The 27018-nt window shown below is 35.6% G+C and overlaps 1 protein-coding gene across 8 annotated transcripts in view; it reads left to right on the plus strand.

Moving 5' to 3' along the window:
* Positions 1-27018, plus strand: part of LOC110454762 — a 126553-nt gene that overhangs the window by 20546 nt on the left and 78989 nt on the right. For all 8 annotated transcript variants that reach the window (XM_021504448.1, XM_021504453.1, XM_021504449.1 and 5 more), the window contains 2 exons: positions 18319-18494; positions 24523-24651. In XM_021504448.1, coding sequence (XP_021360123.1) covers positions 18319-18494; positions 24523-24651 — 305 coding nt within the window. The remainder of the gene's footprint in view (positions 1-18318; positions 18495-24522; positions 24652-27018) is intronic.

The following is a 27018-nucleotide window of genomic DNA, read 5'->3' on the forward strand; positions in this document are numbered from 1 at the left end:
CAACTTCTGAAGAAGAATCAAAAAGCATAGAATCTTATAATAATATTTTGCTGGTAGTTTCAACAGATGGAGCCAACAAAGTTTGCGAGGGAAATATTTTTAGTGCAATATAATATTTAATGAGAATATTTTGCTATGACTGCTTAAATATTCAGGTGAGCGATACAGGCCCTCTTGGGCCTCTTGTTATTTACATCAGGATGTTTGAAAAGATTTCGTTTTGCCATCGTAATGATCAGTATATATGTAAATTCTACTTTCACTTTCCAATAACTTCGAGCATATTCCTAAGAACTATCTTTATACTACATCCTACACTTGTAGCTAACGATATCGTAATGTTACAGTCAATAGAATGAAAGAAGTGATATAGATAGTCATGATTTACCATTTTTGCAACAAGAAATTGCGTTACATTTTGTCCCATCAGCATACAAATATTTTGCCGTGCTATGTCAATTACACATGACGATCGCATGCCTTGCAAGTCCTGCGGTGAAATCAACTTGCAAAGAAACAATAACAATTAAAAACACAAACTATTCCCTTTTTAACAATACTCAAATAATGTTATTAATGAAAATTGTATAAATTGTAAATAAAGCAGCCGCGTCAGTTGGTTACGACAATAACGTTAACTTTTGATCAATCTCGGGCACCATGCTGTCAGGGCGTATGTCCTGATTTTACTTTTTCAACAGACACTGGAAAATGACCTTTAATGCAATAGAAAAGCTGTTGATTAAACGATTAAAAACACGTGCCTTCCTTCTGAAGTACTGTTTTCATTGAAACGGCATTATTTTCTCCAATGATGTGTCAAAGTAACTGAATATTTCTGAAAGGCATACTCGTTTTCATATCGGAATTTCTGTTAGAAAATGTTGGTAGGCCTTATCATTTCAATTTGATACCCAGTCCTACAGTGTATTTTACATAACAATTTACTGCACCACACGTTTAATTTTGTTCTATTTTTGATCTATGGTTTTCCGCTGACTGGGGTGATGCGAGGTGTGAAAAATTTACCTGGAGTGGACACAGGTGATTACCTTGGGCGTTGTAGTTAGCCGGATCCATGGCTTAAATTGCTTAGTTATAGAAGAAATAATCGTTCATTGGAAAAAATATCATAATAAGTAGGTTCCACTGTATCGCAAACTTTTATGTACCTGAACATATGCATGGATACCTTGGATTCGTGAGGATGTTTAGCATGTAGATATCTGGGGTGAAGTACCATAAAGTTTCAGTGAATAAATGACCTTGACAAGGGGTCAAATATGTTACAAACTTTGTACAGCTGCTCCAAAAGTAAGAAGTTTTAGATATACAATATAAGTCCTATTGACATCTTTCTGTTGAGGGTAAAACACTGTCATGCTGGCATAAGGAAAAATGTTTGACCAGCAAGCATCTTCTAGCCTCCTTTGTTCAGTTATTCAGCTCATTTAGTCTGCAAGCAGAATGCTCAAGCTTACTCAATACTCATCATAACCGTCCAGTGAATGGCCCTCTGAACCTCTTGTTAATGAAACAAAAATAATTACAGCTGCCTGGTATATACTTTATGTCTATATCTGAAACTTGCTATGTATCACATGACCTGCACCTCTTTCTACCTCCTTAACAGATGATTATTTTAAGTGAAATAGTATTTTAATTCTACATATTAAATTTCAGATAAAATGAAAAGATTTTTGATTCATTTAGATAGCTGAATTTATCGAGCATACATGTACATATATTATTTTATGTTTTTCACAATGTATGTGTGTGATATTATAGTTTATTACATAACTAGCATGGTATCGGTAGCTATAAGTAAGGAAACACACATATAAATTTTGTTATGAGCACACATTCAGTAACATCCAGCGGAGCTATGATAGACTGTATTATCTCCCACTGTATTATGATGTCAGTTCCTCATGGCTTCAGATCTAGACTTCTACTTGTATTTTGACGTCACAAAGGAAAAATACTTCGGAGTCACCATGTTGATATTTGTTATTTCACATCAGCAAGAGAAAATGTGAATTTTATATTTATTTGTTAAAAATCTTGGTTATTTAGTTATCGTTAGGAAATTTATCTCAACTGTTAATGGAAGCTTTTCAGAGACTTACTTAATTTTTGTTTCCTTTTTTAAGAAATTTCACAACTGGAAACTAAATGTTAAATCTATGACACAATCATTGAAATTAGCTCGGTCACTTAAAGCTTTGTTAAAACACAATGGTTTTTTTTTTATCTTAAAGTCGTTGCTATATAACTTGTTATATCTTATATGTTATATCATAGTGCCGAGTCAGCAGTTTTTACAGATTTTTATCCTTTTTGTTTCATATGTTTTGAGACAAGAATGTTTTAATCTGGTATACAGATCATTAACTCTTGTAAGTTCAAATATGCTTCATTTCCTGTTGATGTAACTGTACTAATAAATTGTGTAAAGTTCATTATCAACTCCCCTGATGGCTTTTAAATTACCAAGTGAGAAATTCCCACCAGGGACACTGTTAGTCATCCAGATAATTTTCAATTAGCGTCCAGGACCCCAATTCCTCAAAAGCCTGGTTATTTACAATGGAGGTTAATATCCAATATTTTGTTCAGGCTTTCTTTTCTTTAAATTAAAACTAATTGTTTTTAGATAACATCTTGATTTAAGTATATTAAGTATGTTATTATTGGTTTATTGACAACTGAAATAATAACTATTTTGAGGACATAAAGAAGTCTGGTTTTCCATGTGTAAGCTGACAGTTTTTAAGGTTAAATGGGGAACAGAAGTACAAGTTTTTTCATTGAGGGAGCCTGTGTAAAGTGTCAGGGGACTGCAGCAGTGGGGCTGCTGGGGTCTAGGGGTGATGGTGAAGGGGAGGAGGAGGAGGGGGACACCGGATACCCCTGATGTGGGGGGCCACAGGTTGGCACACTTGTTCAAATCATTGACCACTTGCTCTGGCCCATTAACACTGCACTGGGTACCTGGAGTTCTCCTCCTCATCTACCAGACCATCATAAAAACACCCTAATGTAAATAGGCCTCTAATTCTACCACTCTGGGTAAGATTTGGTAAGATTATCCCCCTCCCGACCCATCACCCACACTCAAAACACACAATTTTATCTATGGTGATTCCAAACAGATTTTCTAGTTCTCATAGGACTTTTGTAGCCAACAGCTGAGTTCATCTAGCCTACACTGATACTGTCAAAACATTGGCCTGATAAAGATTTAAACAGATGATTGCTTCTCGGGGGTTTTAAGGATGTAAAAAAAAATTCAAATTTACTATATTTAGATTTTTGGTTAATAGAAAGAAAATCTGAAAGAAAAAGTTTGTAATGCTGGTTCATTGTATTAAGGTTCATTTAATTTATTTAAGGAAAGGAAATTGTTCAAAAAAGCAAAAGTTGGCCATATATTTTCAGATTGTTTAAACAAATACTTAAATTTAGTTATCTCATAATCACTGATTGTACATGTAAGTTGTTAGCTTTAAAAAAAATCTTGTTTTTGGAAATATGACAAATTATTTTTGGAAATTATTTTAAAAAATGGCAAAAAGGTATTTCGACACAAGCTAAACTTGTTCGGAAAAAAATACAGATGTGTTATTGCAGTGTCAGGTAAATAGCTGTGTGGCTAATGAAAAGTGTGCTATAAAAAAGGGCTAGGTATAAGACAAGTAAGCAGATTGTAAAAGATCTGTGTGAGGTACTGTATTACACAAAGCCCTAACCTACACTGATGCTTGATGTAATCAACACCTTTGCTATCACACTATAATTTTGTGGTTGAAAAGTTGGGTCTAGTGCAAATTTTTATGAATGAAATGGTGGAATCTTATATATGAAGCCTGCGCCTGGAGTCAAACCACAGGCATGTGTCTACACATGCAGTTTGTGGTTGGCACAGCAACAGATGGCAGCCTCTTCCACTTCCTCCAAGGTACAGAGCCAGCCAACACAAATACATCCCTGGACATTTACTACTGGTCAAATAAATGGTCAAAGCATGAATAAAACTGTGCCTGTCCTGATTTGGGTACCAGTGCCATACACTCAAATGGCTGGGGTTTTTGTATACTGTTCCTACTGTATGATGCTGCATATCTGTTTGATCTTTAGAAATTTCTCATATAATCCGATTGATGAAAGGCTGTTTGATAATGAAATTGATTGTAGTATTTTTTTCTGTAATTATACTTTATAGAGAAAAGTTTTAAATGTAAATCCTATTTGGCTTATCTGTAATGTACAAGTGACCTTGTTCTGTAAGATATGTGTCACGGAGTATCCTACTGATTATTATCACTGTTAGGATAATCCTGTCCTAATGAGAAGTTCCCTGTACTTTCCTGTAATATATCTTAAATGCCCGATATAGATGTATGTGTGTAAGGTCTCGGTGACATATCAGCTGAGAAAAACTTATCCCCGGTTTTTGTGGCAGATGAGGGCGTTGATTTGTGTCATTATAGGCTTACTCAGTGTGGTGTAGATGTGAACACATTTTAATGGTAAGTATACATAACCCGGAGCTGTAAATCACCAGGGTTTCCTCCCAGCTTTTCCATTTAAACCCTGAACCTTCGAAAGTGCAGTGTATCAGTCCCTGAACATCAAAGGGCCTTTTCTCTGCGGGATTAATGTTTCTTGTATAAAAAAGCACTGAAACATAAAGAGTGAGAGTCGTACTGCTACCCCCTATGGTACCCTTGACATAATTCACAGTGGATTAGGCAATCCTATATTACAACCACCAGTTTGGAGGTTTTAGTCCAGTGCTAATAATATCACAACCCTAGGTTTTCTTTGTGACTTCTTTGTGACGACACTTTTCTCCCTCTTAGCTTTATGCTAAATATAAAGAGGGCAACTCAGTGTGGATGTATATCGACCTAAAGAATGTGTCATCGCAAACAAGCTATTTACAAAATCTGTAAATTTACACGCACAAAAAAGGTATCATAAATGTACACTAATGTGACACTTCATCATAACATAAAAAGGCTTATACTGATATTTACATTGAGGTATAGGCTGTACTGCGATTGGGCTGTGAAAACCAGGTTTATATAGCAATAATCTGGTGTAAGGTGGCACTTCAACAGGAAGTAGGGTCACCGCATACAAAAGGTCACCAGTGGTGTAACCTTGAATTGAGGTTCATGTAGGAAAATCAAATTTTCTCCAGTAAAGTATAAGAAGAAACATATTTTCATGCAGCCCTCTCTGAAATATTTGTAATTAACTTATAATGGACCAATGTGTTGAGAATTAACTGAGTTCATTTGGGCACCAAAGGTTGAAGCACCGGGTGGCCTTATTTACACTTTTTACTGGTAATAAAGGACTTATAGACTCCAGCACTGTCATCTTAACACAAGTAAGGTCTACTTATTGATCAGGGAATGTTCATTTATAATCGCACTGTCAAACAAACAAATAGGGATTAGTTTCAAAACAAAGAATGGTAGAAAAAAGATGAAATATTTCAAAATCTATATGTAAGAGGAGAAAAATATTTCATTTTCCTATGAACAAAGCATGAAGCTTCTCAGACATGTTCCCTGTAGTAGTGTTATTATTAGGTTGCCAAAATGCAGTGTTCACGGATGGGGCCACAAGCACCTGTTTTATAGAATAGCATAATAATGAGTTTCATTATCGGTGGTTTATGTTGGGGCGCTTCCTGACAATAATAGGTAGAGGGCCCATCCAAATGCTACCCTGGGCGGTCATGCACACAAACACCGGTACATTCTTATTTAAGGAATGTTCACTTAAATCATTTATCATTGAATATAATGGATATATCAATTTATATGTCATCGTGAACTCGATTGAGAAATAGGTATGATCTTAGGATCTTATAAGCTGCTTTGTGATAGCCCAATGGTTTGGTACTAAAAATACATTCTGTATTTATTTGATCAAAAATTTCATTGAATCAGTAATGGAATACAAAGTTTCTTATTAATTTACAATTTTATGTTTTGAAATATTATTCTTACTAGCACTTCAACCTGACACTAAATTTCTTTCCTGTTTATGACAAGATTCCTACCTTGTCATCCAATGATTTAAAACAGTTTATGGCCTAATTATCCTACACCTAGAACATGTCTACTGACGTGAACTTGAGTCACTAGACTCAGATTTGCTAACATCATGCATTGAGGTCATTTTCAATTGTCAACTTCCTGGGGACCTCATTTTCTTGTTTCTGTTGAAAAGGAAGAAGACCCTGCTATTTCCCCGACCAGAACACTTTACTACGAGCACAATGACCTTAAATCTCTCTGGCGATACATGTCCTTGTGTTTCTTCATACATTGTGCATACCTACTTAAGAGGCTAAAATATGCATGCAGTTTTGGCATTGCTGATGTGAGCCTCGTAATTACTATACGGTTGCATAAAACAGGTTAAATAAGCCAGTCATGAGGGAACCCAAACTAGGTTTAATTTATCGTTACAACATAGAGACGTCTGTTGTAAATAGATAAGGAGATTCTACAATGTGATTTAGTGCTGAGTATTTGTGGGAATAAGGGTGAATGGTTAAGTGACGTGAGGGGTACGTTTATTTAGACCTATTCTACCTGAAACGACCTACCTAGCATTTTCTCTATTTTCCCAACATGATAGACTTCAAAGTATCCTTATCTCACTCCCATAGCCAATTCCCCATAATAATTTGGTAAATCATAATATTGAAAAGCAGTTTTGTTTTTATTCAATTTACACTTTTTTGGTAGTGTTTTTAATTTGTCATTTTGATGGTTTCTGGAAATAACAGTTTCAGTATATGTTTTAATACCCTTGTAGCTCCCTCATAGGGCAGATGCCATCATAGGTCAACTATTGAATTGTATAAAAAAAAAAAACACACCCATCCCTGTGTAATAACAGTCTGCAAATCTTATCCATTCTTTTTTGCATGCCAGCTATTGGTTTCACCATTTATGAAACAATATGACATGATGTGAACCATGTCATATTCACGACACATATTATAGGAGGCATGCCCCTTTAAACATTTGGCCTCTCACGATATTTTTCTAGATACATATGCACATAGGTACTGTATGTAAATGTAGATTACTTATTTTTTATATGTGTTGAGCATCAATCAAATTTCAATGTTACATAAATAATAATGAATATGTAAGGTAAATTATACACATTGAGTGAGACATGAGTTATTGTCCTTGCGGAGAAGTACAGATAGGTATAAGGTCACCAAATTAAATATGGTTGAAATATAAGTATGTGTTTTACCATCTATAATGAATGTCTCCTTGCATAAACTGGTGTAAGTTGATTGTGAATGGTAAATTATAATTCAGTCCCTCAAACAAATCAGACCTTGAACAAAGGTTGATGGACTTGCTGGTTTTATCCCTTTTTACTCCTTTTTTTCTTCTGCAGATGTGAACTTGTCATACAACTATCAGAAAAGCTGTCACCCAGATGTTAATGAAACTTCTAGCATTATTAATTAGGCACTTGTTAAAGTGAAAATACTTTTTATCCAACATCCAAGATGGCCACTGTAGCCTCTAAATAAGCCAAGAAATTTAGGGCAATAACTTTAGTTATATTTGGTTAACATTGATTTTAATTCATGAGAATGATATATAGGGGTATACTTTACGTCAAATAACTACGTTTTAAAGTTCTGGGATTCAAGATGGCTGCCCATACTGTTGGCTCTGATTTGCTGTAACATTTACAACAATAACTGAAGTTCTATTGAGTCAAATCTGACCATCTCTAATGTTGTAAAGGGAAAGTAAAGCCGCTGACAAGTCTTTTATCTTTTATCAATGTAGGATAGATTTGGAGAGTATGTAACCATCTCTAATGTTGTAAAGGGAAAGTAAAGCTGCTGACAAGTCTTTTATCTTTTATCAATGTAGGATAGATTTGGAGAGTATGTAACCATCTCTAATGTTGTAAAGGGAAAGTAAAGCCGCTGACAAGTCTTTTATCTTTTATCAATGTAGGATAGATTTGGAGAGTATGTAACCATCTCTAATGTTGTAAAGGGAAAGTAAAGCCGCTGACAAGTCTTTTATCTTTTATCAATGTAGGATAGATTTGGAGAGTATGTAACCATCTCTAATGTTGTAAAGGGAAAGTAAAGCCGCTGACAAGTCTTTTATCTTTTATCAATGTAGGATAGATTTGGAGAGTATGTAACCATCTCTAATGTTGTAAAGGGAAAGTAAAGCCGCTGACAAGTCTTTTATCTTTTATCAATGTAGGATAGATTTGGAGAGTATGTAACCATCTCGAATGTTGTAAAGGGAAAGTAAAGCCGCTGACAAGTCTTTTATCTTTTATCAATGTAGGATAGATTTGGAGAGTATGTAACCATCTCGAATGTTGTAAAGGGAAAGTAAAGCCGCTGACAAGTCTTTTATCTTTTATCAATGTAGGATAGATTTGGAGAGTATGTAACCATCTCGAATGTTGTAAAGGGAAAGTAAAGCCGCTGACAAGTCTTTTATCTTTTATCAATGTAGGATAGATTTGGAGAGTATGTAACCATCTCTAATGTTGTAAAGGGAAAGTAAAGCCGCTGACAAGTCTTTTATCTTTTATCAATGTAGGATAGATTTGGAGAGTATGTAACCATCTCGAATGTTGTAAAGGGAAAGTAAAGCCGCTGACAAGTCTTTTATCTTTTATCAATGTAGGATAGATTTGGAGAGTATGTAACCATCTCTAATGTTGTAAAGGGAAAGTAAAGCCGCTGACAAGTCTTTTATCTTTTATCAATGTAGGATAGATTTGGAGAGTATGTAACCATCTCGAATGTTGTAAAGGGAAAGTAAAGCCACTGACAAGTCTTTTATCTTTTATCAATGTAGGATAAAGTTGGAGAGTATGTAACCATCTCTAGTTCAACCAAAAGCTACCAGAAAATAGTTAATGCTTGCAGTCTACAGTTTACTTAGTGTTATGGAACTTTAACTCAGTTTCGTTATATATACTATTGTTGTTCTGTGGTTTGAATAAAGAAAGGTATCCCTATCTATATGACAGGGTGATGCCTATAACCTGTATCGTGACACATGTGTTTTCTGCCATATGCGCAGGCTGATTTACATAATATTTTGCAGTATTGCGCCCCATGTGATGCCCCCTTTGTGTAGATGTAATTTAGCTGGATCAGCATCCTACCGACATGGTTTCCTGGGTTTGCTGAGGGTTATTGAGAACTGTAGAGACATGTGCCAGGCGACAGCGAACCACTGCCTCCCTTCAGATCATCATCTCTCCAATCTGTCCGCTCATTGAAATCACTTGAGATCCATTTAAAAATCCCTTTGACTTGAGTCGAGGAGACTACTGTGGGTTTTCTAATGTGCTCCAAGAATGACAATTTCAATTAGATTTTTATACATTTAAGGAAAATGCATGGACTGTAAGCACTGGAGACTGGATGAAATGAACAGCGGGAGAAATATAAACATGTTGCTTCTATTAGTCTAAATCTGTTTTTATTACTATATATAGCAAAAATCTGTATTCTCAATCTTGTTTGGAACTTCACAGAGTGGCCTGTACATTGATGTTAGAGTCCACAGCTACCGGGGCCTGACAACAAAGAAACCATACCAATTATATATCTATAGTTTACACATGGTCATGTCTTCATCCCTCAGTGCCAACCATTGTCACATTTAACCCTCAAACAAAGTCATATCAAAAGTTTTGAAGATTATGGCAACTTGTTTTTAAGGAATTAATTACTTTTCAACTTTGATCATTAATTTCCTTTGTTTAGGGCTTGTGTGATGAAGCTTATTTAGTATTAATCATTTTAATACTAACTTTGGTTGAATTTACCATGCAAGACTGAGAAGCTTTCCAGAGTAAAATTAAAATTGACATCCCTACGTACTAAATAAAAATAAATTGTTTTATTTGGAAAAAATATGGTTCGAGACTTCATGATCACATGCTAACATTATTATTAGTAAAACAAAGTGCTGATAAAAGTTTGATAGATATCCGATAGAATACCTCACACAAACAATGAATGCTTTTACAAATAAATAGTAGAGAGTTAATATCTATGTGGACAGTTGTCAGCTACTGGTGCTGATATTGACTTGGCATTTCCTGGTTGTGGTTGACTTGATTAGTTCAGGTGTTGATACATGTGATAAACTAATGTGTGGGGGCACTGGTCTGGAGGCTGGCCTTGGGATGCGCTGCCTGACCTTCGTTTTGACCTTGGTGGTAGGAGGTATACACACTGGCTGCACCACAGGGACACCAGTCACAACTGTCTCCCTCCTCCTCCTCCTCCTGGCACATGATGACAGTTGGGTTTTATGAAAGGAACTGTGTCAGGAAGCTGGTGAGTCTGAATGGGCTCAGCCTGTAGCCTGAGACTGGTGGGAAAGTGTGGGTGGTAGTTCAGTAATTAGGCCATCAAAGCCAGCCAACTATAGCCTGTTTCATATTTTTTGGATAAAAAAAGTCCTAGGTTTTGTACCTGTGTAAATTGAATGCAATGCTATAGTGTATAGTGTTTCAAAGTGAATATATTTATACAGGGTTCAAGTATATCTACACTACTTGCAATTCAATTTTATTGAAATTTCCGATTTTTTCTTTTTTTTCTTAGATAAATAAAGGTATGGATTACAGTCTAGTTTGTCATGTGTTCAAGTTTTTGTGATCTCATGTCAGACAAATTATGTAAAATAATTTTCATAAAAGTCCTATATATATGCGAAATAAATTCCACACTTACAAACTTAAATGGCTTACAAAGTCACTTAATTGTTGGCCTTTTTATACACTATAATGCACACTTCATGAGGTCAAAGTGTGCTGTACACCTGCTGGATTAAATTGGACATGCTTTTTACTATAATTAATTAATTAATTATATAGATAAGAAGTGTTTTTTTACCTTTATAATTCATCAAATGAGATATGTTTTTTACTTGTATAAATAATCAAATTAGACATGCTTTTCACTGTTATATAATGAAAACCTATTTGACATGATTTTGGCCTATAGATGATGAACTGTTTTTAATTGATTTTTAATTGGAAACTGATGTTTTATTGGTCATTTTGTTTTTCCACTTATTCTACAATTTAAGATAACAATACAGGACATTGCATTTTATAGATACTCTTTCTGATATATAATGGCATTACCTAACAACAGACTTTGATGTTGCAGTTGATATCATCACAATTTTTGTCATTCATGTTATGAACTTTAATTGTTAGCATTGACAGGAACTTTTTGGATAATCATCAGGTTATGAAAAATGCAAATAATTAAGCTCATTTCAGCAATGGTTGTCTTTCTTTGATTGCTGAGCAAACTTCGGTGTAATTTATTGTGATTGGTTAATGGCCTGATATACCAATTAGATCTTAAAAAATTAACAATTTCTGTCTAAATCTTTGAGAACAAATCTTACACAAACCATGTGAAATATTTTGAAATATATTATGATATGCAGTATTAATTATTTTGCAAAATTCAAATTGGGTACATATCTGAAATTGACTATAGCGGGGATCCTAGTCAGGTCAAATCAGTTCTGGTGAGGAATGCAGAGTTACAGCAGCCATCTGGCTCTCTGCTCAACCATCACTTTGTTTTCCTTAAAAAATGCTGAAATCATCAAAGGGCTAGGCCCACAGCCTCTGCTGATTTAAATCCTGTTTGGATGATGTATATATATACACAGATTTAATTCTGGTATTGCACATTGAGCAAGATTTTCCATGTTGTCTTTACAAGTTTCACTTCCCTATATGTGTTGTTGTAGATAGATCAGGACCTGGCCACACCAGCTGAACCTTTATTAAAAACTCAGATATAAGTCACACGTTACAGTAAAATCTGTCCTTGCTGACATGTTCAAATGTTATTTTATGCCTATACATATTTCATGACTTTTTGAAAATTTGGCCTGTGACCTCTGTGACCTTGGTTAATTTCTTGTACTTATCTACGTTTTACAGCCTGCACATGCTTACATAAGCAAATTATAGTGATTCATACTTTTGAAAAAATTGAGAAGATCTTCCTATTTTTCTTAATTTTAGGGGANAAAGGGGGGGGGGGGGGGGGGGGGAGGGGCATTCACTGACTGGGTTTACATAACTGGTATTACTTGATTTTACTACAACACTCCCTGATAACGGCAGTCTGACACAAGATGACAATTAGAGACCAACAATTATCTAACCTACATACCTGGTAAAGACAATTCAGGTAAATGTGCATTTTAAAAAGGAAAGTCAGTTGTCATATCACCACAGAAAACCATTCATAGATATTTGTGGTTTTATCTTTAAAAAGAAAATGGGAACAATTAACATTTCCTTCCAATTTCATTCACTTTCTTAAGCTTTCCTGTCGATAATGATCAGTATCATGAACCGGTTTTGTGAAGTTTAATTCAATTTGAAAATAAAAATAACAATTTTGATGTGCTTTTTGAAATTAAATATCCGTGAAACAAGGTAAAACTTTTCCCCCACTTAAAAAATAAACTAGTGCTTGTAATGTTTGCGAAAAGGTGGATAATGGTGAATTAGCTTGCAATTACAACCCTACTGTGCAAGACGGAGTTTGACTTTAGACGAGTTGTTTTTTATGAGCTTATTAAGTACAGGATCTGTCGGCGTTTAGTGCGAGGTTGATAGATATAGCAGAACAGATCATTATATGCTGGAATGCAACTCAGCAAGTGCATTGTGTAACTGGTTTCAATACTAATTAAACTCGCCCTGGATATTGTTCATTGAGGGCTGGCCATGGTAGTACGGTCATTATTGGCATTGATTATCGACAGAGTGCTTGACAGTGCTTTTTTAGAATAAATTTTCATACATGGCTGCAGACTCAGCGAAATGTTTCGGGTGATAACCGTGAAGGATAGTTTAAAATTGGACTGATATTACCAGAATAAGCAGTTAGGCATGTATCCTCTGTCAGATTCCTGGCTAACATTCCTGGGAAACTGTTTCACGATCATGATCAAACATAATCCTGTCGCAAATGATACACAACAACCCACCAGTAGATAAAGATTTTTATATACACTCCGAACTTTATTGCTCCTGTGTATCTAACAAACCTTTCAACACCTCATATTCTGTTTTGATAATTTAAATGATAGGAGAACATTAAATTGAAATTTCTTGAATTGACATAACACAAATGATTTAGATATAGAAAGTGAGCAATGATATAGTCCGTTCATGTTTTTTGCAGTAAATTTCCTTTTAAAATTATGCGAAATTTTATGTAGTATAATTTTGTGAGATTTATGTGGTTTTTGTTGGATATTTAGTTTTACTCTGATCCTTATCATCAAAATTATTTCATACTGAATAATTTTATCTTGTTTGAGTTAATGTGTAATTCTCATGCACGCTAATCGAGTTATCAAATTCTACCTCCACGTTATAACAACCGTCAATTACCACATACATTTCTGCACCTACGATGACTTCATGGTGTGTGGTGCTTCAATGTCATTTACAACTTGGGTTCAAGACAGCAATGGGGAAAAACATCCTTTTACAGAGTATTCTCGTGTTGTACACAGTAGACCACTGACATGGTCATTACTGATATAGAGGACAGGAGCTAAAGAGAAAAGAGTACAACTTTTCGCGGTGTGGAAACATTAGGGTCTTTTTGCATTGAATAAATAAGAGCAGAAAAATCAACTTACAAATATTTATTTGTAGATTATGTAGATTATAGATAAGTAAATAGGATATACAGATTTCAGAATTATTGCCACTGCGAAAACTTCCACACTTCGATAATAATTTAAAGGGTCACAACGCAAACATTTCCACACGTAAAAATATCCTCTTTTGCAGCATATAGCTTATGATAGTATTTTCTTTTGTAGAAGATTGTACTTGAATGTATTAATCCAAAAATAAGTCCAAGGCAACTAAAAGCATTTCCTATGATATTTTGTTAATAAATACATTTCAGTCATAATAATTTCATTTTCTGATAATACCTTTGTCAGTCTACAAATCTAACCAAATCAGCAACTTGGCCCATAAATTGATATGCTGATTACCTGTAGAACTCATTATAATTGTATTCCGAAAATCCTTTTTAGTAATAATGAATAATATGTTTGCCACGTTGTACAATGTCCTCTCCATGAAGTTTCTAGGATATTACAAATAATATTAAGGTATACCACAAACAGAACCAGGTCCTATTAAGTTATACGTCAGTTTTTCCAAATTTTAAAATTTCACCAAAAGAACTTGTCTCCTCTTTTTACAGAAGATAAAAATGATCTTGTAAGAAATTCAGAAAAACAGGACCTTGTATTTGAGATGATTGTCACATGTATATATATCTGCTGCAATAGGTGCAGTTTTTACTATCCAACATGGTATTTTATTCTCCCCTTCATTTTCTCATGTTGATATTCAAAGTTCAGATTAGTTTTATAGATTGCGCTCCAGTTTTGCTATTAATTCTATTTATAGTGTTACCAACAACAGTTTGATGTCATTAAGAACATTTCATTCACTGTATATGTAGATTTTGTCGTTTTTCGTGATTTTATGTAGATCTACCGTGTTTCCATGTATGTGTGTACATGTATGTACATCTCCATAATGGGTTTTGATTTAAGTTAAACCTAATTAGCTTTAACAGCAACATTTGCTAGGAAATATCAAGTTTTTATCAAAGAAAAATGTCAAGTTTTCTAGATGAAAGAGTTAAAATACTGTATGAATGTGATAAATCGCTATTAAGATAAGCTGCGGCTCTGCCCCTGGATAACAAACTGATAAATCGGAGGGGAAAATGCAGATTTAATGTATTTGGTGAAACTGTTTTTTTTATATACATCTTCTATGTAATATTGCCCTAAATGACTGGGCATACTGCAGCTGTGTCACAGCCTTAGAGAGGTGCTTTAAAAAAAATATAAATAGTTTGTTAGCCGTGAAACCTATGTTTGGCAGGCCTAGAGAGTGAAAGTTTCTGGTACTGCGACTGCTGCCAGGTTTCTGGTACATGGGGCACACTTATCACTTGTCTGTGTATACTTGTCTCTTCATTGCCGAGCTTGTCACTTTCATCATCCCTGCTGTCATTACAAATGAACAAAACTATGCTGACATAGCGGTTTTATGTTCAGCACACCGGAGGGTCAATGTATGTATGTATATACAGTATACATTTCTCTTGGTCTAGATCTACATTGCATATATTATACCTACAGGCTAAAAATCCATACAACATATGACCTGGAATATTATCTAGATGATCATTTTTAATGGAAAAGGGTTCTTTATAATTATGTATGTTTGACTACAGAAGTAAAAGATCATTACATACCTCATCAGTTTGGATTATAAGGTGAAACTTAAAAAAGAAAAATGTACTTGTGAAATTTTTCATTTTGGATGATTTATATTTATCTGAGTTTACTGAGAAATAGGTAATCAAATCAGTTCAGTTACTTCTCAGCAGTCACAGGAAATCTGATATCCCATTTAAGTCATATAAATTGCATTTGAAAGTTAAAGGATTTTGGATGTAATAAATTGATCAATGATGATTGTACATTTTGAATTTTTCCTTAAAAAAAATATCCTTGAGATTTTTAGGTGCACACAACCTAAGTATTTTAATGGCATCGCTGCAAAACTTGATTAAAAAAATTCAAGGAGACATATAGTGCTGTCATTGTCATATATCAGAATTAGTACTAAAAACAAGTGTTTATCTACCTATTTGAAAACTGCCACTTAGTAATTCAGTACAAAAGCAGAATTATCTCACAATCTTGGTAGTACCGGGTGTATGTTTGTGTCCTTGTCAAAATGTACTTATTTTAAGAAACAACTGGGGGGTGGAGATCCAATGTCCCTGTAAGGAAGTCAGTGTTCCATAGTGTCGGTAGGGATCCTGGGGTGGATACCTAACAACTGGGGGGTGGAGATCCAATGTCCCTGTAAGGAAGTCAGTGTTCCATAGTGGCGGTAGGGATTCTGGGGTGGTTACCTAACAACTGGGGGGTGGAGACCCAACGTCCCTGTAAGGAAGTCATTGTTCCATAGTGGCGGTAGGGATCCTGGGGTGGTTACCTTAATGGTATTCAACAGTGCTCATCAGGGAAAGCAGAGCAAAGGAAACAAGAAATGATGAGCAACAACACCACTGAATCCGGTACAAAATGTATTGTTTGATTTACAACTATTTAAAGAAAGTTAAAATTTGAATGCTGGTATTGTCATAATCAGTTTGAGAATGTAAGCACTTTTGTGAAACAGCTCAGTACTTAATAGCTATTTATTGATACTGGATTAGAAAATGATGTTTTATATTTCAAGAAAAAATATATATTGACTTGGTGGACCATTGAATCTGTATTCACCGGAATCTTAAATTACAGGAAACCTATAACAAATATGAAAATAATCAATGGTGTATCACAAGGAGTAGTGTTGGGTCCTTCTTTTGTTTTTGAAGATCTGATATTACAACTCAAATTGGAAACAATAAATTTGGGTCATCCATATTTGATATTCGGTATAAACAGTAGGAAAACCTGTAATGTGGAGTTACAGTGTAATTATAACATGATGAGTGTTCATGTGAATAAAGCTTGATGTACATTGCATTTTAGTTGCCTGTAAGCAAAAGTTGGGTTACGTACTACACTAAAAAATCTTTGTTTCTAAGTTATGTATAACATGCACATAAACCTCGATGTTAAAACAAAGAACCCATTGCCAAGGTACACCGAGTAATTACTGTCAAAAAGATTTTAAATGTAACAATTGAGGGGCCATCTTTAGAAATGGACGTTAATTAAACAACTATTTTAATTCCAAAAGTTATTAATTTTATTTTGGCTGGAAACATACTTCAGTTTTCTACAATGTGTGCATTCAGTAAAAAAAAATATGGATTTCACAATTCAAAATAAGTAAACACCTTTTTGTGCTGAATTAAACAGAGGATGGTATGCCATGACTTGAACTGTTACCAAACGATGTCATACTGATTTATCCAGTGTAGTAATACAAATTGAAACTTAGAATGCAAGATTCCAATAGTAGAATTCAATTATTAAACTTGGGTATTTAATTTGATTCCAGATAATGTGCCTAAGTAGGGGAGGGTTTTCCTATTTGATGTTAAATCTTATTTAAGAACGTACAAACAATGAATGAATGTACGAAATTTTATGTTATACCACATAAGATTGGGTATGTAGGACGAAGATAGGATTGATAACCAGGTCGTGATATGTGGAAGTGATGAGGACACGGGAAATCACCAAGGAAACGGTTTAGTATACGTACAGACCACAACCTGTGGTTAGGAGCATGGATGAGTAGATGATTGACTTGTTATTTAGGGTGTTTTATAATGGGTTTTGTTACTGATCAATATTAGATACCATTATCACATGAAGAGTGTATACATGAATGTACATATGTTACTGTGGTTTATGTACTGTGGGCTCTGATACCATCTGTTGAGTACCTCATCAAGGGTTAGTGCTGGTCATGTCTAGATGTCATAAATCACAAAAAATAATGTCAGATCATCACAAAATATCTAGTTGTATTATTACAAGGTCAGTAGGTCAAGGTCACTGTTTGTGCAAGTAATGATTGGGTTAGGAGAAGGATTTTGGGTCCCTTTTGTTTACTAATACATTTTTTGCAAGGATCATGCACCTGATCATTGACAAGTTGTACGTAGTTGGTACGTCACTTTGTCAGACAAGTTGTATGTAGTTGGTACGTCACTTTGTCAGACAAGTTGTACGTAGTTGGTACGTCACTTTATCAGACAAGTTGTACGTAGTTGGTACGTCACTTTATCAGACAAGTTGTACGTAGTTGGTACGTCACTTTGTCAGACAAGTTGTACGTAGTTGGTACGTCACTTTGACAGACAAGTTGTACGTAGTTGGTACGTCACTTTGTCAAATAGTGTTGCTGGGTAACATCAGCAAGTGTTTTTTTGGTGTGTTTTTTTCAAAGATGGTTGGCTTGCTATCTTGGCAAATAGTGTTGGCATGTTACATATTGGCCTGTAGTGTTGTTAGTGTGTCACATTGACAAGTGATTATAATATTCTAAAAAGTTGGAACATCACTTTTTTCTAAGACGGTTAGTAAGTGTAAGTACTATCGTCACACCATATTGTAGAAGATGGAGAGTGAACTTATGATAAGGGTTCTAGATGTATATTTTGTTTTGATTATTGTTTCTGTCTGTTACCAGGCCTGAAGGCATCAGAGAGTGATCTTGAGAAGATGAAGTGTTCCAAATGTGATTTCCAGGCCTACTACCTACAGCAGTACCAGACCCACATAGCGTCCCACACTGATGACGTCCACAAGTGTAAATGTTGCCACTACGTCACATTTGACATGAACGATCTCCTTGCTCACTTTAAGGTAAATTTATATCTATATATAGTGCTAGTCTCCATTTCCTCTTATGATCTCTTTCGTTTTTAGCTCACCTGGCCTGAAGGGCCAAATGTGAGCTTATGCCGTACTGCAGCGTCCGTCGTCCGTCCGTCAACTTTTTCTTTTGAACAACTTCTTCTGAAGGACTGGAGGACCTAGGGTCATGATATTTAGCCAGTAGGTACCTGAGATGAAGTGCTATAAAGTGTCGACATTAAAATGACCTTGACCTACTTTCAAGGTCACTGGGGTCAGATATGTTAAACATTTCAAACAACAATTTCCTAAGAACCATTTGGACTAGAGTCATGATACTTGGGTATGTTTTGAAGACCAGCAGTGCAAATATTTTTCTCGATTACAGTAATGAAGTCAAAGGTCAACTTTAAGTGCTAGTCAGGGGTCAAATGTCAACATGGGTTAAAAGCTTTAACAATCTTTTTCTCAAGTTCCATCAGGCCCAGGGTCAGGATATATGGCCAGTGAGTACCTGGGATGGAGTGCTATAAAGTTTCCTCATTAAAATGACCTTGACTTATTTTCAAGGTCACAGGGGTCAAATATGTTAACAATTTCAAACACGATATCCTAAGAACCATTTGAACTAAAGTCATGATACTAGGGTATGATATGTAGACCAGCTGTGTGAATTAATTTCTTTATTACAGTAATGAGGTCAAAGGTCAACTTTAAGTGCAAGTCGGGAGTCAAAGGTCAATGTGGGTAAAAAGCTTTAAAATTCAAATTTCAAATTTCAAACAAAAATATCTTCAGAACTGTTTAAGAGGTGTTAAAATGTCTTGTGTTCTAGTTACCAAATTTGGTCTTAATTACCTATATGTCAGTTTCATGTAACAAAAGAAACAGGTGAGTGATACAGGCCCTCTGGGCCTCTTGTTGTTTTTAATTTTCAAATCATTTTTTTTGTTGAAGTTATGTTATGAAGGTAAGTCACAACACTTCTTAAAGTTCTGTATTTACTCTTATAATGAGTTAAGAAAAATTGTTAAATACAAGGTACATTAATTTCTGAAACAATGTTTAAGAAACAATTGAACAAATAATACATTTTGCAACTGTTGGTCAGTCTTGAAAACTTCCATGTGTACCAGATATTGGCAGAAATTACCAATCAAAATACATACAATTCGATTGGACAGAGACATATACAGATTTGACCAATACAAACTTTTGTTTAGTGTTTGTAAAACCTATTTGAGGCTTGGTTTCCTGTTGTGTAATGTAACCCAGAGCAATCTGGATCATTGCAAATGTCAGGTTTACTGATAAAACCGTAATCAACCATAAGGTCAGCCTGTTATCAACCATTACGTCACTGTTGCATTAGAAAACTACATATTTTGTGACCCTTTCCCATTTGTATTAATTAAATAATTTAAAAATTGAGATGACAGTGTACAATAATTATTAGTCATAATTAATTACTGCAGTTAATGTCAAGCTAATCAGTAAGAAATTACATGACGTGTGTAATAAGCAAAATTGCATTAATCATTTTTGTTCTATGAAATTAAGTGCCCAATTATGATAATTTACTTATTTTTTTATGCAAAACCCAAAATATTTTACTAATTGTTGACAAATTTTAATGAGATGCCATACATTGTTGTAGTGTTTCTGTAACAAATTGAAACCTGCCTAAAGAACACCTGTCTTTAAAGGCCATTCCATCTAAAGAACATCTGTCTATAAAGGCCATTCCATCTAAAGAATACCTGTCTATAAAGGCCATTCCATCTAAAGAACACCTGTATATAAAGGCCATTTCATCTAAAGATCACCTGTCCATAAAGGCCATTCCAACTAAAGAACACCTGTCTATACAGGTTGTTCCATCTAAAGAACACCTGTCTAAAGGCCATTCCAACTAAAGAACACCCATCTGTAAAGGCCATTCCATCTAAAGAACACCTGTCTATAAAGACCATTCCATCTAAAAACCACCTGTCTATAAATATAAAGGCCATTCCACCTAAAGAACACCCGTCTATAAAGGCCATTCCATCTAAAGAACACCTGTCTAAAAGGCCATTCCAACTAAAGAACACCCCTGTCTATAAAGGCCATTTCATCTAAAGAACACCTGTCTATGAAGGCCATTCCTCCTAAAGACCACCTGTCTGTAAAAAGCACAATTGTAAAAAGCACAATTCGAACCTTAAGACCACCTGTCTATAAAGACCATTCTACCTGAAGACCAACTGTCTATAAAAAACATTCAGCCCAAAGACCAGCTGTCTTTAAAGACCAATAAAGATTACTTGTCTATAAAAATCACCATTCAATCTAACCTACAATGTACTGCATCATACCTGGAATTTCCTTGGGCTAATTATAGCACCACTGAAACGAAATGTCCCTTACTGAAAGATACATTGTCAAATAATAATTTAAAAATATTTCCATAATAAGTGTGGACTAGACTTTAAGGTTTGACAAGTTATTCAGATAAAATTGATTTTGTCAGACCAATTTGTTCTAGCAGATCATTCCACAGGAAAATATTGTCTGATAAATAATCAGTTGATTCCCTTTTAGGGTGTCCAATTTTATAGCTGTTTCACAATAATTGGCTCTAGGAAAATTGATTGGAAAAAAAAATAGATATGCATGAAATAAACCATAAATCCAGGCAAATTGCAAACACTTCTGGTACAGTGCTGTACCTATAAAGATCGTCTCTAGTAAGATTTTCGTTGAAACTAATGAACATGTGGGGCACTTGAGAAACTGCAAAAATAAAGATAAGTGCACTAGTACTGTACTCTTTAACCACATGTTCACTTTCAAATCCTATATGCACCCGCATCTTTCTTGGCAACTTTTAAATCTCCTTGCCCAATGGACCAAGTAAGATAATACCATGATGGCATTTGTACAGATTTGACTGAAGTTAACCTTGAGCATTGTTTAGCCTACAGGAGCTCAACTTTGCACACACACAAAAAGAAGAGTGTGGCGCCCCCTAGGGGCGGAGTGGAGGGCCCATTGGGAAACTAAAAGTAAAACTTTTAAAATCCCACTCATTTAGTGCACTCCAGGTTTTTTTTAACTAAAGCTGGTCTGGAGCATCCTTTGACCATGGGAACTCAATTTTGTGGAAATGAGACAAATGCATCCATCAATTCTACCAGGAAATAACCTGGTGTCCAGCCCTACTCCAGCTCCAGGGTCTGGCCCCACCCCAGGCACTTGAGTACCAGTGTCATAACATGTTTGTTGTATAAAAGAAGAGTTTAGCTCCCTTTGGGGCTGAGGGGCAAGACCCAAAACAGGATCAATTAAGGAGAATATGTTTATTAGGTTGAATGATAGTTTAAGATTATACTTTAAAAATCTGCAATAAAAAATCTTGGAAAATTCTTTTTCTGTATTTCAATTTGTGTTGTCAACTGGTTTCAGCTTTTACACAACTTAGGAAGCTTGCAATTGGCCATTTTCTTCCTTGACTACCTGATTATGTATCAAAATGTAATGGTATGCAGATAACTGACTTTTTAATAGCATAATAGCAAATTCTATATTTCTATGATGCCTATCAATGTTTGAAGATTGTGCTGTGCTATAATTTACACTTTCTGTAGGTCTGAAGGTTTTGGCTGATATAAATATGGTTTGTTTTAGGTTACACTTTCTGAGGGCATTTACCGATACAAATATGGTATATACGGGAGGAGAATAGGAGAGAGAATAGGTTGTACTTGTGCTAAGACTGCATGGTGGTTTACAGTCACTTAGTGGCACTTGTAGGACTGAAATTTGATCCAAGGCTGAATATCGCCACCATGTGTAAGATATGCGGTCGCATGCTCACAAAAACAGAAAGCGATTATGTGACATGAAGTAATTCTATCCAGCATCATTGTATGTGGTGTATGAACAGAATTATAGGTTAAAATGCCCATCGTTATCACGCTGGATATCTGCTTATGTCACACACGCCTCAAACTGCACATGGGACAAGCAGCGCAAGACAGCACACGTACGGTAAATGTCATTCAGACTTGAGGGCAATAAAACAGTTTGAAAGATAATTGTATTATTCTATTTCTAAAACACACTGTACAATAAGGACATTGCTCACATTTTAGCCCATCTGATCAATATAAGGTGACACGTCGGTTATTAATTCTATATGTAACATATAAACACACAAGTACTGTGTAGAACTCTTTCTTTCATACTTCATCACACACACACACACACATGCACACACACACCTTCCCCCCCCCCCTACTATCACTGTTGTCATATGACAACCTTCCCCCCCCCTACTATCACTGTTGTCATATGACAACCTTCCCCCCTACTATCACTGTTGTCATATGACAACCTTAACTATCTCTGTCATCTTTTGCAGTTGTTTGCAACTAGCATCCTAACCAATCAAACTAAATCCTATAAGGCTGAAGGCTGAATTTGACAAAAGAAAACGTTTTGTTGTCAAAATCAGATATTACATCCGATGTTTGATAAAAAATATTCTTGTATAACCACTGATTCATACTCATTGTTTATAAAAGACAGCTTTCATTGTATATAGACTATGTATCACTTAGCCACCTAAATCCATGTCCAGATATCTGACAGCTTTCATTGTATATTGACCATGTATCACTTAGCCACCTAAATCCATGTCCATTTACCCATATCTGACAGCTTTCATTGTATATTGACCATGTATCACTTAGCCACCTAAATCCATGTCCAGATATCTGACAGCTTTCATTGTATATAGACTATGTATCAGTTAGCCACCTAAATCCATGTCCATTTACCGTAGCTGTTGATTTCACACACTTGTTCTTCATTACTTGGAATTCCTTCAGCGAACAGAAATGTGCAACAATTACAAAACCCTCAAAGAATTTGCGATATCTCCTCCACAATGCATCACATACAAACTGCAAGGACATTTGTACGAGACCAAAAATAAAATTAATGTCATCACTTAAGTCAGACTTGATGTCAAAATTATTTTCTTGCAGCGCTTAGCAAAAATTTCATCAGAAAGATCACTTGCTGGAGATTATAAAAAAAAACTTCTTGCCAATTTCCACATTTTTAACAGCATGTATATTGTATGTGAAGTATTTCCTGTCAGCTCTTTCTGTGTATTGCCATGAAAGTATGTGGCGCTCACCTGGCAATGAGACCAATCCTTCTACAGCTGTGATGAAGTCATAACAAAATGGCATATGGTGATGATTGACTTTTTCCTATGCATACAGCTTGGTCATGAAAAATCCAAGATGGATAAAAATGTTTTCCACTTATAGCTAAATAACAGTCAGCATTGTGAGTCAGAAGAAGCACATTGAATGGAAAATACTTGCTCAGTAGAATGGTTTGATATTGGATTACATTGCCAATGGACATTCCACTGATTCAATGCTGTAGCTTGTCAGTCTGCATGTCTATCTCTACATCTGTAGAAAAGTTTGTTTGGGCAACTCCTGAACTACCAGACCTGGTGGGTTTTTTTCAATTTCAACTTTTTTTTCTCTCAAAGTGATTGCCCCTTTTTATACTTTTTAAGCCTTATACAGAGAGAGTTACTTCCCCTGTTGATTTTTCATTTCATTATTATTTCAGGTGTACTGGTAATCAATGCAATTGATTTATGTCACTTTATCTGAACTTCATAGTTTGAAGAATATTTCTACCATCTTGAGATAAATCTATGTTATATTGCAATATAGTACAGATTAAGAATTTACAAAATATTTCTCACAATTGTTTACCCCTAATTATACTAGGGTATAAAAAGGTGTACAGAGATTCTGAGCCACTCCCTAGCCTTTACATGAGGGAGTGGGGGCTGTTAGTTAGCATGTGGCTCTAACGTTTGGCAGTAGTGACCTAGTTATAAGTACATGGGTCTCTTAACTAGGTCACCATGTACTTAAGTTTATGTAGACTCATTTATTGCTTGAATGAATGTCCCAATGTTTATATTTTGTCTACAGGTTTTTTTCCTCTATTTCAACAGGAAAACCATCCGAGATGTATTTGCACCGAATGTGAGTTTATGGCAGAACATGCATATATCATCAAGAGACATATGATGCGACACAGTGCCAATGGCTGTACATGCGACTTGTGTGGGAGGGTGTATAAGGTGGGTGTCTACTTACTTGTACATGTATTTTATGTATGTTGTAACTGTGTGTCCTTGTTTAACCTATGAATTGAGTTGCCAGGCCTCTCAGATACCTACCAAATCTATGATGTGGTCCTGTTAGCGAGTTCCTAGGCCTCCGATACCTACCAAATCTATGATGTTGTCCTGTTAGCGAGTTCCTAGGCCTCCAATACCTACCAAATCTACAATATGGTCCTGTTAGCGAGTTCCTAGGCCTCTAATACCTACCAAATCTATGATGTGGTCCTGTTAGTGAGTTCCTAGGCCTCCGATACCTACCAAATCTATTATGTGGACCTGTTAGCGAGTTCCTAGGCCTCTAATACCTACCAAATCTACAATGTGGTCCTGTTAGCGAGTTCCTAGGCCTCCGATACCTACCAAATCTATCATTTGGACCTGTTAGCGAGTTCCTAGGCCTCCGATACCTACCAAATCTATGATGTGGTCCTGTTAGCGAGTTCCTAGGCCTCCGATATCTACCAAATCTATCATGTGGACCTGTTAGCGAGTTCCTAGGCCTATGATACCTACCAAATCTATCATGTGGTCCTGTTTCGCGAGTTCCTAGGCCTCCGATACCTACCAAATCTATGATGTGGTCCTGTTTGCGAGTTCCTAGGCCTCCGATACCTACCAAATCTATCATGTGGACCTGTTAGCAAGTTCCTAGGCCTCCGATACCTACCAAATCTATCATGTGGACCTGTTAGCAAGTTCCTAGGCCTCCGATACCTACCACATCTATCATGTGGTCCTGTTAGCGAGTTCCTAGGCCTCTGATACCTACCAAATCTATCATGTGGTCCTGTTATGTTAGCGAGTTCCTAGGCCCCGATACCTACCAAATCTATCATGTGGACCTGTTAGCGAGTTCCTAGGCCTCCAATACCTACCAAATCTATCATGTGGTCCTGTTAGCGAGTTCCTAGGCCTTCGATACCTACCAAATCTATCATGTGGTCCTGTTAGTGAGATCCTAGGCCTCCTCTTTTAGATAAAATTAGCCTTTTTAAGAAATTTCTGTCTTGTCTAAATGTATTATAGATAATTCAACATACTAAAAACTGGGTGTGTTGGCTTAGTGCAATGACTTTCCTGTTTGTAACTATGGGGGAAGGTTGTTAGATCCAGAGGGAGGAGACACCTTAATCTTTCCATTCCGCAAATCTGGTCCGGATTCCGTACCAGATGTCCTTACTTGACTCGCCCCCTGCACATATAACAAAATGGCGGATTATTAATGTACTTTTTAGACGAGGTGTAACTGCTGCAAGAAATAAACAGGTAACCTTAATTGAACAAATATTCTTATTGTTACATGTTATTGTTGATAGACCTACATATCTTCATTTTCGAAGCATGATGACTAACTGGCAGTTGATCATGACTGAGAAATCAACCAACGATAAGATTCCTTGTAATCAAAACAATGTCGTAGTGCAGTTCCCAAAGTCGTTAAGTTTTTTACTAAATACGAGTAGCTTTTATCAAGACTTGTGTTAAGATATTCATATTTACTTCCATAAATCTCAATAAATAATTGGTTAAGCATTTACAAGTGTTCGTACCGAACTAAGTTGCCGCCATATTGTTTATATTGGATATCACCAAATGCAAACATGATGAAAAATGTGTACTCTGCACCTATAAAAATATTTCTTTCCAACTGATTTTAATGACAATTAATTGGATTACACAACTGTCATGTGATATAACCAGCTAAACATAAGACAGGTAACACCAAAGTCTTGTCGTCTGTACACAACAACGGAGACAAGGAAGCACATATTGTTGTTGTGTGTACACGAGGTACGGAAAGAGTTAACTCATTCACCCCTGAAGACACATTCACTCCTGTAATTCAAAGGTTGGAATAGTTCATTATGAAATTTCAGGGGTAAATGAGTTAATATTATACAGGAAATACAGACTTGTGATGAGGAATGCTTGCCTTTAGATCTACATCAACAGGGAAATGTAGAATGTCAGCAGAAAAGAAAAGTTGCATATCCTTTTTGCGTCATACAGATTTTTTATATGAACATATTACACTTACTCACTGTTGTACAAACAGACAGCTTTTGTTTTTCTTTTCTGTATACATGTCAAACTGACAGAACAGATCTTCACACATACTTTAAACCCCTTAAACCTTAACTGTTGACTATTAAAAAAACATTGAAGTAGGACTACAATAGTTAACTGTACAAAATAGACTCTGATTACGTTAACTTTTTGAGAGAAGACAATCTAAAATATGTTCAAAGATTCTTTTGTTTGAAATTCGTAGAAATCCGCTTGAAACCAGCTGAATCAAATGTTGACGTAACTTTTATTGAG

The sequence above is a fragment of the Mizuhopecten yessoensis genome, unplaced genomic scaffold (assembly GCF_002113885.1).
Source record: "Mizuhopecten yessoensis strain PY_sf001 unplaced genomic scaffold, ASM211388v2 scaffold8057, whole genome shotgun sequence".
Taxonomy (NCBI): Eukaryota; Metazoa; Mollusca; class Bivalvia; order Pectinida; family Pectinidae; genus Mizuhopecten; species Mizuhopecten yessoensis.